Raw genomic sequence first — 12732 nt, 5'->3', positions numbered from 1 at the left:
TTTCTGCCAGGGGAGGTCAGGCAGACATAAATTTAACACGGAACACTTTTACATCCTGGAGGGCATTGTAGGGAGGTTTCATCGTCTGAAGGATTGATGTCTTGGATTTCCCTTCCTTCCCTCCCTCTCTCCTTCGTTTCTCCGGAGCCAAGATTTCATCCCAGAAGTGCAGGAGAAAGTTTTAGTTTCTGTGATTCATACACATCTGAATTGCAGTCGATGTATGACTGCTTTGTACCTTTTGAATTTCTCTGGCTGATTCTGAACAAATTGCTCCATCAGCAACACTTGACAGCAGAGCAGCAACAAATCAGTTTTGGGGCCTTACAAGCACCGAGTCCTGCTCTGCTGCTGAGGAATGCCTTTTTGTCTGCTCAGACCAAGACGATTTCCAGCGAGGGAAAAACGATACACACAGATGTTCACATCTTTATGCATTTTTTTTTTCAGATTTCAAAAAAATTATACCTAGCTTATTTTTTAAAGGAAGATGGCAGGTTACTGTTCTTCTCTCTCTAGATGTATTTTATTGTTTTCTTTTGTTTGCTGGCATTGTGCAGCAAATAAGATCTTGCAATACATTTCACAGGTCGATGTTAAAGTCATAAAAAAATGTAAATAAGTTATCCTTGAAAGTAATGATTAAAACAGACAACTGGTTTTATGTTTCGTGCTTGAAAAGTACTCTTAACACAGATATCTTGATGACTTTCCTGCCTGTTTGTTGTTTTTCATTGGCTAACAGCATTTCCTTTAGAGGAGCAGTTCGCCCCTGGAAAAGGCCGCTGTCAGTCAAAGCTGCTGTTCTCTGTAATCAACAGAAGCAAACATATTTGTATTGGCACCATAGCTTTGGAGAAAGTTGTACAAACAGCTTGGGTTTGGCCCATTCTACATTCCTACAACACCCAGCATGCATTGCGCCCCTCCATCTGAAAGGAACGGGCCAGAGAGAGACGCTGGAGGGAAATACTACCGTTTCCAGTCAAGGACATTTATCACTGCAGGCTCAGAGCGGTACAGAACCCGAAATACGACGAGAACATACCGGTGGATCGTCTAAAAAATCTTCAGGTCTGCAGTCTACATTTCAAACCTGATGATTTTGAACGAGACATGACATCGGAGGCGGGCGTCCTAGACTGAGGAAGTGTAGTTTAGCGAGCTCCCTGGCCTCTGCCAGATGACGCGTTTTACGTATCCTGGCGGAGGTTATTCAGGGCCCATTGGAGAAGCGGATAGTGTCCAGCAAAGGCACAGGGCCAAACTGCAGTTTTCCTACCATAATGGCATTAGCGTCCCATAATAGCATGACAGGAATGAGGTTGAAAATTGGCGAACTGGCCCTTTAATCATCGGCGAGAGGTGCAGCATTTTAAAGACATATTTTCTATTATTGAATTTAAATGGAAAGTCACATAACATACTTCAGTACACTCTCGCACACGTCCCTACCTCATTGTTTTGTTGTTTATTCTTACCTTTAAAAGATTCCCCCCTAAATATCCTTTAAATGACTTTTTGTCCTCTCATACAACTAACTCCCTCCAGCATGACAGGCACTTTCTTCTCCAGTCCCTCCTCTCTCTGTTTGTTTTCCCCTGCCTGACATTTATGTAGTGTGAACCCTGAGGAAGCCCTGAGCGCTGCAGAGGAACTGCGTCTCCGGGACATTGGGCGTCCATGGTGCGAGCAGCTTCGGATCACTCACTTAAGCAGCTAACATTTCAAACGGGCAATAAAGGGAGTCCTGGTCCCTCTAGAACAATAAAACAGTGTTAGAGTCAGGGGTGGATGCACTGTAATACGGACAGATATTTCTCTGCCACCGCTGCAGCTGCTGCGCTCAGCACAACGAGAAACAAAGGACATTCACTCCACAAAAGAAGACAGCGTGAAACACAGTGTCGTCCAGGTGACACATGGACTTTCTTGCTATGGTCAGAAGAAAGAAGGTGCTCCTGGAGAGATAAGGAGGTCATAAGGGGATTAAAGTAATTTATGAACTTATTAAATTCTGTCAGAGACGCAACATTGGCTGACAATGTCAGAACTTTTTAAAGACCCTCAAAAATATGCATTTCTTTTACATTTAACAGTGGAATTTCCTTTTGAACATCTTCTCATATTATATCCCTCCGTGTGGATTCTTGTGGGGGCAGAGTAAGTCAGAGCAAAGAGAGGATTGTTCTCTCCGAATATGACAAGATGTAGATCAGCGTGGGGTTAACTTGTTTCTGTCCTTCCAGAGCGGGGGCAGAGATGACAGCTAGGTGATGATCCCTCATGTCTGATCCACCTCACGCCTCATTCCCCTCACAGGAATAACATTGAACGGGGATTTTACCGAGACCTTGACTTAAGCGCCGGCTCGTAGAGAAGAGTGCACCCTGCCTCTGATGTGTATGTGTGAGTCCTTGTCTTGTAATAAGTAGACGGGTCACCAGTGTTGAGATGTGTGTTTCTTTGACATTGTCTTTACAAGTGTATTCATGAGTGACTGTGAGCACATGTCAAACATCATGGGATCCTTTAGGAAATGAGCAGGAGAGAACTGAGATTTATTGGATTCAGGAGTTGTGTTTATAACTTGCTGTTTTCTGAATTGACCTCCGCCACCAAGTATAACATTCTAACACTTTGACAGATGTACTTGGTGATCAAATCTGAGCAGTACAAATTAGAAACCCTCCTCAAGGAGCCCCAGTATCAAAAGTTTTTACGCCATCACACCATCAAGTGTTGAGCTAACAGCCGTGAAATTCTTTTTGACTATAGCACTGAATGTGTATCAATCGGCAGCTCAAAATAGTCCCCAACAAGAGCATTAAGTACTCCTGTTCCAGTGAAATTTCCCTCCAGTATGTTAGAAAACCATTTAGCCTGTATTAAAAAAAAATCAATATAATTGTAACCGATGTTTAAAGTTTTAGGTCTTTAGGAATAACCACTGGGATCAGCGCTGAGACTGATACTGGGGGCTTGTCGTGGTATTTAAAGCTATAATCTCGAAGATCTCAGTTCGTTCTCTTTGGCGGCACCTATGGCGATAAACAGTAATTGCGGGAGCACACTGCCCAGATATTCAGACAGTGCTGCATGTGTGACGTCCACAGTTGGCCCCAGTTGTAACTCTTGATTTTCCTCGCTGACGGTCGCTTTCCTTTTCAGACTGTTTGCCTTCATCTGAGCGTCGAATTTGTTTCTTTTTCTTTGGATTTTCACTTATTGTTGAAGTTGTATCTGTAGACATCCATCTTTCCTTTGTTTGTTCAGCCATAGTAGATTACTGTTTACTCGCGACACTTGCAGAGACCGGAAAAGCAGCCGCTTAGCTCCACCTGCCCTCTCTGGCAGACCAACCACTGCTGGGTGATGGATGGAACGTGTCACTAACTGGGCGCCGCTTGTGACTTTTTCAGCTGAAGTTGCCACAGACATCCAGTCTGTAATACTGCAAATGCAAAGGCTTTCATCAGTGGGCCATAGGCTTCATCACCATTGTGTTACCTCATTCGGCGATAGATAGTGACTTTACAGACATTTATTTACATGAAAATCTTCGAGATTATTACTTTAAAGAAGGAGGGACCTTCCTGGCCTTGTGTTTTAAGATAGTTCCTTCATAGCTACAAAGAAGCTCGTTTTCTCATGTGTAAAGAACAAAGTTCAGCACCTGTCACTGCCTTAGGAAATGTCTTTATAATCCTCCACATCCGAGGTTAAGGTTTGATAAAAACCATTTCATCACAGTAAGTGGAACCATCACACCCATGATAAGGTGCATTAAATCTGTTCAGCCAGTTTGTGGTGGCCCAACGAGTTATGTTCTTTCATTTGCACCTATCTGAAGGTCTCCAGCTGATTGAACCAACCAACAATCCCCTTTCCTTTCCCTCATATTTGTTTATATTTAATGACTCATGATTTTGCATAGGACACCAATTTTCAGAGCAGTATATGTAATGAAAGCTTCTGCCCTTCTCAGTGTGAGGCCGAACACTTGAGATGACTGCAGAGTGTTACGTCTTAAAGGTTTTGGACAACTTAATAATGGGTCACCCTGAGCTTTCCTTTGACACGAGGAGGCATTTTGCACGCCAGGAAGCCCTTTATTTGTTTACATGTGTGTGTTTACATATGCATAAGCATTAAAATATGTGCATCTTTAATAAGCACTTTAACATGGAGTACCACAGCGGGAGACATTCGGGAGTCCTCCTGCTGTAACTTAGCTGATCCCCTGTTGACTTTGCTGCAGTGACAGTTTTGCTAACAAGTGTAGAAACGCTCGGGCATCACTCCCCGCTGCTACAAGAGTTTGGAACCGAGAGGAGATGCTGGCACTAAACTTCTAGAGTGTGTTCTTTAGGTCCATCGTGTCCCTTCATTTTGCATTCATTAGGTTTGATCGTTGTTGAGTTGTGATGAGTTGAGGAAATGAGATCATTCCTATGTACTCACAGGGGGGGCTCCTGTTCTGCAGGGCTCGAGCAGGGACGTTTTCTTTTCATATTTTTTTCTGTCATCACCATGTGTCTGACTCGCACAAAGGCCTCGCTCCCTCCCACATTCAGTCCGCATCTCCCATGCTGTCACGAGGCTCAGATTAGACTAAAGCAAAAGGAAAGTGGAAACCCTTGTCTTCCCCTCTCTGTGTCTTCTGCTTATTTTCCTGCTCTCCATTTGTATCTAGTCCCTCACAGCGTGCGACAGACGTGTTTCGCATAATTATTGATTTCAAGTGTGAAGAGGAAAAAAAAAACGCATCATGAGAGCTGCCCGTGATTAATTTGTAGTCTCTCATTTCCTCTGCACATCCTCACCAGGCAGCTCGCGCGGAGCGTCAGGGGCTAGAGGACCAGTCTGGTTTTTGAAGCAGCTTTAATCCCAAAGCAAAGGAAGACAAGAAGCTTGTGAGGGTCTAAATGAGGATGTTTACCTTTTGTTTTCATGTGGATTCAAGGATTACTTGTAATTAATTGGACCCCCTGCTGCGAAAAAGCTGTTTGACAATTTATGCAAAGAAAAAACTGACATTTTTTAAACACTCAAGGACACACACATGCATACACAAACACACATGATCTCTCCCGCTTGCCCTCCTTTCCTCTATAAAACACACAAACACATTAAATACAATTTACAGCCACAATCCAAATGTTCCAGCTCGTGCAATTGAGGTTAATCAAAGGTCTTTTCTTTCCTTTCTGTTTGTTTCCCCTCTAGGCAACGCGTGCACCATGTCTGAGTACAACAAGCTGAAGAGCATGCTGCTGGACATGCAGCCTAAAGTGCTGGGGACTGGAGAGCAGAGCCAGCAGAGAGACATGGAGGAGAAGAGAGCGCTGGTGGACACCATGTTCAAATACCTGGATGTGGACCAGGACGGCCGGCTGGTCAGTGATGAGCTGGAGAAGGTGGGTGTCGAGCTGAGTTGGCCGTATGGAAGGACAGATGAGTAGTAAAGATTGATTGAGAAAGAAGTTAGAGATGTTTTTCTTATGATTAGAGCATTTCTTTCCTATTTTTAATTATTTAAGGGGTTGAAAAGACCCCGTGTGACATCAACAAAAACACAGGTCTCATTGCTTCCAGGACATTTCCAGTTTAAGGGTAAGGATGCTCTTTAAGAAACTACACGATCATATTGCTGCCACCATGAAATCAACTAAAAAAGAATAGATACAAATCTTTAACAAGACCATTACATTTTAAATGTGAGCCTGTCCCAGCTCATCTCAGGCGTCAGTTGATAAGGTTGCGTCTTCTTTGTGTGTCCCCCCCCTCCAGACTTATTACAGAGTGACTGACATGTGGCCGGAACATTTAATCATCTTGTTTAACAATGAAAAATGTTTACTGAGGTTATCTCCCCACCAGGGTCTGATGGGAAACAGTGGGGGGACTTCATAAAAGATTGGCATTGACATTTGCAGGGTGAGGAAATGAAATTATTGCGGGCATCATCTGGTATCAGGAAATGGGCATCAGAGATGGGTGTTAATTAGACTCCTCCCAAGCAATGCTGTGATGTCGGGGACTTTTGCCAGAATGCAGCGACAGTGTTTGACACTCTGCAGCCTGCAGCAGGAAGAGCACACTGTCAGATACTTTCTCTGCAGTCTCTATGTCGAACGCGCTCTTTTTATTTTGGTTTGAATTTGAAAGAGAGCGGCTGTATAAGCCGAAGAAAAAACAGCTTATGAGAAGCTGAAATTAAAAAGTGAGACTAAATATAGTGTAAAAAATGTCACAGTAATTAATCTTCTGTCAGCTCGCTGTGGTTGTAAATGACAACACGCTTTGTCCGCTCTCAAAATGAAAAAGATGGAGTGATTTTTGGCCTAGTTCTAGCTGCAGAAATAAATAATAAAAGCCCTCTCTGGCAGAGCTGCACTAAAAGATCTGACAAAAGATTTTTATCAATCACAGCTGGCAATTACTAATGCTGACAAGTTTCCAGGAAATCTGCAGATAACACTTTCTGCTCCTGCAGGAATTCATAAACTCAGCTTCACAGAGATAATGCTTTTAAGGATCAAAGAGTTAAAAGACGAACTCCAGTCATCCATCCAGACTTTATCCAGTTGGGGATAAATCTATTGTCACAGATGGTCTTAGAGGGTAAAGTCCTGTACTGTGGGTCTGAGATATTTTATTCAAATGCCCCAAGCACAGATCAGTGTGTCGCTGAGCACACGACTGCAGACCGCTGTTGGCAGCAACGAGAGAACAAAGTTTGTCACATCCCTTAATCTGCTTTGCCACGTGTGCAGCTCCATAAAGAATCCATTAGAGGAGAGGAACACGCACAGGGCTATATTTAAAGGCTTGGAAATCATAGCTGTAGGATTTTAACATAGATTACCTCGGAAAAGTGTTTTGGCCTTAAACATGAAAAAAAACATTACATTTTCTGTCTTAAATTGAAAAACCGTAATGTAAAAGTCAGAACAACTTTGTGTGGTGGTGTTACTAGACAGACGAGGTAGAATCACATCACAGATCTACTTTGTTCTCTGTTCATTTTAATAAATATCTTTCTAGCTCACATTTGATGATAGAAACTTAATATTCAATCATCACTCAAACTTTATTTGTATATAATATCATATCAATATGATATATCAATATCAATATCATATATATAACTTTTCATACAATAGTCATGTAACACAAAGTGCTTCACGAAAACAAAAATTAATAAAAACAATACAATCACCCGAAAAGAATGTAATAAATATATTCACTCGATAAAACAGGAAACTGAAGGACTGAGGAAACGCCATCATGTATTTGTAATGAGGAAACACAGGAGGAAGAATAAAAGGAAGAAAATAAAAGGAAATAAAAAGGAAGATATACGAATAAAAAGATGATCAGGAATAATAATATAGGATACAATAGTATAAAAATAAAATCGATAAAACAGCCTAAAATCTAAAATAAATGAAGTTAGATAAAAGTTAAAATTTGATTAAAAACCAGGTTAAAAAGGGAGGTGTTGAGTAAAACACAAAATCATCAAGAACAATATAAATATATAATATTGGCACGTCTGCCTGCAAGGCTTCGCGTTACCACTCACAATTCAAGATTTAAGCTTTTTCTGAGAGTATAAGAATATCTCTCTGATTTCAAAAGCAAAAAAAATTACTAAATGTACAAAAGAAGAAATTAGTTATTTAATAAATACACCTCGAATTTAAAAAATAATCTTTGGGGGACCAAAAACATCAATATAAAAGTGAAAAAATAATTGGTTTTCCATATATTTTTATTGGTATTTCCATGAGCTTAATGTAATCATTCAAATAACTAAAGTGAATTGGAACAGGTCCGTCATCCTGCTGTGAGTTTTCTACATATCATCCCTCCATGGCTCCACCCAGCCTCAGCCTGAATTAGGGTCTGTTTGTAAAAGTGCGTGCTTGTGTCTTTGCTGTTCATGTATGAACACTTTTACTTAAGGTATATTAGAGTACTTTTTAACGTTTGTGTGTTGTAAAGAGCTTGACCACTGCCACAAAGAATGACTGCTCAGTAGATGATAAGTCGTGGCTTCCCTGGTTACATGCGCCACAAGGACAGAATGGAGCTTTCCAGCATCAGCAAGCTTTTAACAAATCTCAACCTATTATCAGCTACTGCTACGCTTTGCGAAATAGCTAGCAAGTACTCTAACACAATATAGTGCCACTGGAGTTGTTGAGCGGAAGCTGAGTCTTCTGTTTATCACCCACAAACTGCTTAACATCACCTATTCAAAGATGGTTCCCCTGAGAAAGACGCACCTCTAAAGACGGAAGAGAGGGCTCATAAATGACAAACAATGGCGGAGAGAGAGGGAGTTGCGTGTTCCCAGGGGGACATCTTTGAATGAACTCAGGTGCAGTATGCATAAGCATGAGCAGTTCGAGTCGCGTTATTCCTAAAACGGCAAGCGATCAGAAGCAGCACTTACCAGAATGCTTGCATATTTAACCCACCTGTTTTAGTCAGGATGAAATTACTTTGTGAGTGAATCATGTCATGTGATTCATGTGTTTATGTGCACGAGGCACTTTCCATCTGATGGAAATTGTGTTCTAATTATTGGGTTATGGAAAAGCTCATATCAAATACTACTCCAACATTTGACATCCTTTACCAGAGAGCTGTTTTGTAGGTTGAATCACTATCATGTTTTATCTTTTTATTAAAAAAGGGGACATACAAGTCAATTTAATTACCAAACAATGACTTAAAAATGTAAAATCCAGAATGTTAACTAATTGTTACTGACATTGAGATTCTGTGATTCTGCTTCTGTCCTTTAGAAAGGCTGAAGTATTCATTTATATGCTGAGGCTTCTCCATTAGAGGGATACTGAAATGTTAAATGTATGTAGTATCTCCCATTAAAAAATGTCAGATTTACATTTATACTAGATTTGCATAATGGCCTCTACTTACAGCGCATACTTGGTTTTAAAAAGGCAAGGCCGAAACGAAATGTAAATGCTGTGAGAGGCTGTGAGAATGTCGTAGCTGTGAGCGATTGTTGCCTTTATCATCTGCCTTTCCCACAAAGATCTCCCCCACAGGTGTCATGTTTTGTGCTGCTTTTTGATTGAACATGCGCTGTGTGTGTGTGTGTGTGTGTGTGTGTGTGTGTGTGTGTGTGTGTGTGTGTGTGTGTGTGTGTGTGTGTGTTAGATATCTATGAAGGAGCACCTGGAGGACAGCCTGATGGAGTGCACCATGCAGGACCTGCTGCGGTACGACGACTACAACAACGACGGACACCTCAGCCTGCATGAGTTCTACACAGCTTTCCGTGAGTCTTCAGTCTGTCCGTGACTTACCTGTTACCGATCTCCTACTCTTTTTTTTAATCTGTTTTTTCACCTTCATCTGTGCTCTCTTTTTCTATCCTGTGTGCCCTGAGGAAACAAAGATGAAAAAGTATTTGAGACCCTGTAAACGATCACACACGCAGTTTGCACTAAAACACATATGCTTAATTTAGTTTGCGTTAGTTGACAAACAATATATAACCCATGCTATTAAATGTAAAAACACACAGCTTACTGTCATCACTAGTTACAACCTTGTGACCCCTCGATGCAGGCAGCCTCTCCACAGCAGCCATCAGGCTGAAAGTGCTTCAGCCACAGATAAATTGATAATTGCACACTAGCCCATGTGCCCCGACCCAGCCATGATTATAGCATCTGGTACAACCATAATAGCCTCTGGGCTTTAGGCTGAGCAGCAGCTGAGAGGCAGGTTCCACCTTATTAAGACCAATAATCACAATTACACCACTAATGCAACTGTAGCATCAAAATTGCTGGACTCAAAATTGGTGGTAACCTGCTGCTTCTCTTGTTTTCAAAGTGGCATTTTTAATTTCTCGTCTCGTCTTTTCTCTTCAACAGCATAAAACTGTTGTGAAAAAACAACATCTGAGTCCAAAACATGGATACAATCTAATAAAGTCCAGCAGTTAGCTGTGGCAGGTGGCCATTTTTGGGCTCTACCTTCAGATTATGCAGGTCCATTAAACCTCACCACTAATTCAGCCTCCTAATGACTGGTTTTAGTGGGAAACATCCTGCTATTATTCTGTTACACTCTCCTAACCTTCCAGATGGGCAGTGAGCAGACGTTGCATGGAGTTTACCTACCTACAGCCCTGCCTGCAGGGTTCCAGGCCGCGATTGTCAATGCTTTTTATGTTTGACAAGCAGTTGAAGGAATGGGCAGGGACCGATAAAACAAGCTATTGATTAGATGAAGCTCAAGGTTAACTGTTGGGCTGCAGAAATGCTACACCGAGGGGGAGTAATTATTTTTGAGTGGCGCATCTGGTGTTCTGGATAATGTTGATGGTGTGGAATTGTGTATTTTTCTATGTGTGTGCAACTGCAGGTAGGTCTGTGTGAGTGTGTGTGTGTGTTTCCTGGGATGCAGTCAGCGCTGTCCCCAGCGAGTGGTCTGGGAAGCAGAGCAGCCAGGAATCACAGGTGTGTTTAGCAGGGTGGAAATTTAGAATATGGTCATCAGCTTGGAAAATAGAATGTGGATATTAGACCTAAACGATGTGAGAGGATATTTTACCCTGGTTGATCTTCTGCTGCCAAGCCAATTGTGTGATCTCCAGCAGACACAAGCTTTAGACCTCAAAGCACTAAGGTAGAAAACAAACTGTACTTTGCAGTAGTTTTCTCCTCTGTTGCTACTTTCTGTCTTAAACTTTGATGTAAGTAAGTTTCCCACCAAGACAACTCCAGCCCCTTGTTGCTCCCACAGTCACAGATCTTAAGCTGTTAAGGAACGCTAATTGTGTTGTTTTGCCTCCTTTGTTGTCTTTGCTTTATTTAATATATAAACCGTGACAAGTACAGCGCTCCGCAAAGCTCTGTTCTGTTGCCTTCCAAATCTATTTTTTATTTTTACCAGAAATTGAATCAATGGGAATATGCTGCAGAATACTCCTGAGATGATTGCATTCTTATTGATTTTTTCCCCCTTCTCTTCTTTTAACACGTCCAGCAGGTTGTTTTTATATTCATTTTACTTCTCTGTAATGTCTCCTTGGCACCAGCGTTAAGTAGATTCTACTTAAACACCTATTTCTCTGTCTCAAGAATATTTTAACTACTATAAAAGAATAATTGACTGTTACTGATGTAGTCTCAAATATTACAAATAAATAGAAATCAGCCATTTGTGTCTCAGACAGATGACGTCTCAATCCGATTAGTACAACCCTGAAATAATCTTTAAATCTTGAATGATCCGTTTAATAAGTGACCTTGTGACTGGCGGGGTTACAGTCACAAGCTGATGGAAAGAGATCCAGAACAGTTTAGCATGGAGGATTGATGGAGGTCATGTTGTTCATTTGAAGAGAATCTTACTGGAGCATCTCGCCCGATTGTTGGTGAATAATCCCGCTTATCCTCCGTCCAAAAATGTCTCAATGTAATAGTTATTAGTGCACTCAGTAATAGTGGGAGTACACTGAAGAAAAAACATCACTTATGTATGTATTTAGTTTCTCACAAGGCCGATGACCTACTTGACCTTATTGTGTATTAAAAACTGTTGCTAAGGCTTAGCAGAGGTATGAAGTGATTTCACTGTTACAGTAGCCCTTTTGTACACTGTGGTTTCGCCTCAGCACCGTAATGAAGCTCCACCATCATGTAGCCTTTGCCAGTTTACACTGGACCAAGCAGCGCCGGGCAAAACGCAAACACACACACAGCGCTGTTCCAGACTGCCGGCTCCGCTGTTTACACAGACGCCGTTTCGCCTCTGTTACTACCTCCGATGCCGGCTCAGAGGCAGAATGGTTTCACCCAAGCATTCCGCCTCGTGCGTTTTACATAGACGATGAAACGTTACAGAGGCGTAATCATCCTGCCTTTAACTGGCAGTGTATAAGGGGCTAGTCATAGCATTTACACTGAAATTAAAATACTACGAAAGCAGCAAACACTAATTATTTTAATAAGTTATTATTCTGTAAATAGTTATTTTTAAATTACAAATTAGCTTCAAATTTCCAGTAAAACATCTTCAGTTTGCTTGTGTTGGCTGAATAGTCCAAACCCCAGTTGCATTCCGTTTACAGGGGAGCAATAATCATGAAATCCCAAGATATGAGAGGCCAGACACAGAACTTTAATTATTTTTTGGTGGATAAATGTTTTGAATGAATAATTGAATGTCACAGTTTTCTGTAAATCAACTATTTAATTAATTACTTCTGCACTAAACTATGTCTGTGTTTTTGCCCATAATGCAAATCACTCCAGTAATTCTGGTGGAGGTTTAGATCATTAAAGCCAGGGAAAAATGACTCTTGTACTGTGCTGCAGCAGGAGTGAAAAATTAAGCTGCTCTTTGCTATAGAGCATATTGCAGGACAGAGATAACAGCGTAATGGCTTTAAATCAGCCCTGTGCTTTCCTAATGGTGTTTGGTTTCACAGCGCTCTGTTTCCTAACATTTGTTACAGTGTCAACATGGTGTGGGAGCGGACGGCTCGAACACGTGCCCTTTGAATCCGAATTAGAACCACTGTAATTAAACAATAATGAATGAATTTACCTCGTGGACATTTGCACTGATGCCGGAGCAGAGACGATTCACGTTTCCCGTTCGGTAAAAGACAACAGGGCATTAGCGCAGGAGCTGATACATGAGAAGGCTTATTGAGAGATATCTAAAGCC

General features: G+C 41.5%; 1 protein-coding gene across 1 annotated transcript in view; it reads left to right on the top strand.

Moving 5' to 3' along the window:
- Positions 1-12732, top strand: part of fstl4 (follistatin-like 4) — a 217869-nt gene that overhangs the window by 136232 nt on the left and 68905 nt on the right. The window contains exons 5-6 of the mRNA XM_069674450.1: positions 5230-5420; positions 9202-9322. Coding sequence (XP_069530551.1) covers positions 5230-5420; positions 9202-9322 — 312 coding nt within the window. The remainder of the gene's footprint in view (positions 1-5229; positions 5421-9201; positions 9323-12732) is intronic.

Source organism: Semicossyphus pulcher, unplaced genomic scaffold (genome assembly GCF_022749685.1).
Source record: "Semicossyphus pulcher isolate SPU_LCO1_2020_fin unplaced genomic scaffold, fSemPul1.0.p SCAF_10, whole genome shotgun sequence".
Lineage (NCBI taxonomy): Eukaryota > Metazoa > Chordata > Actinopteri > Labriformes > Labridae > Semicossyphus > Semicossyphus pulcher.
Note: the sequence above shows the minus strand (reverse complement) of the source record. Positions and strands in the feature narration are given on the sequence as shown.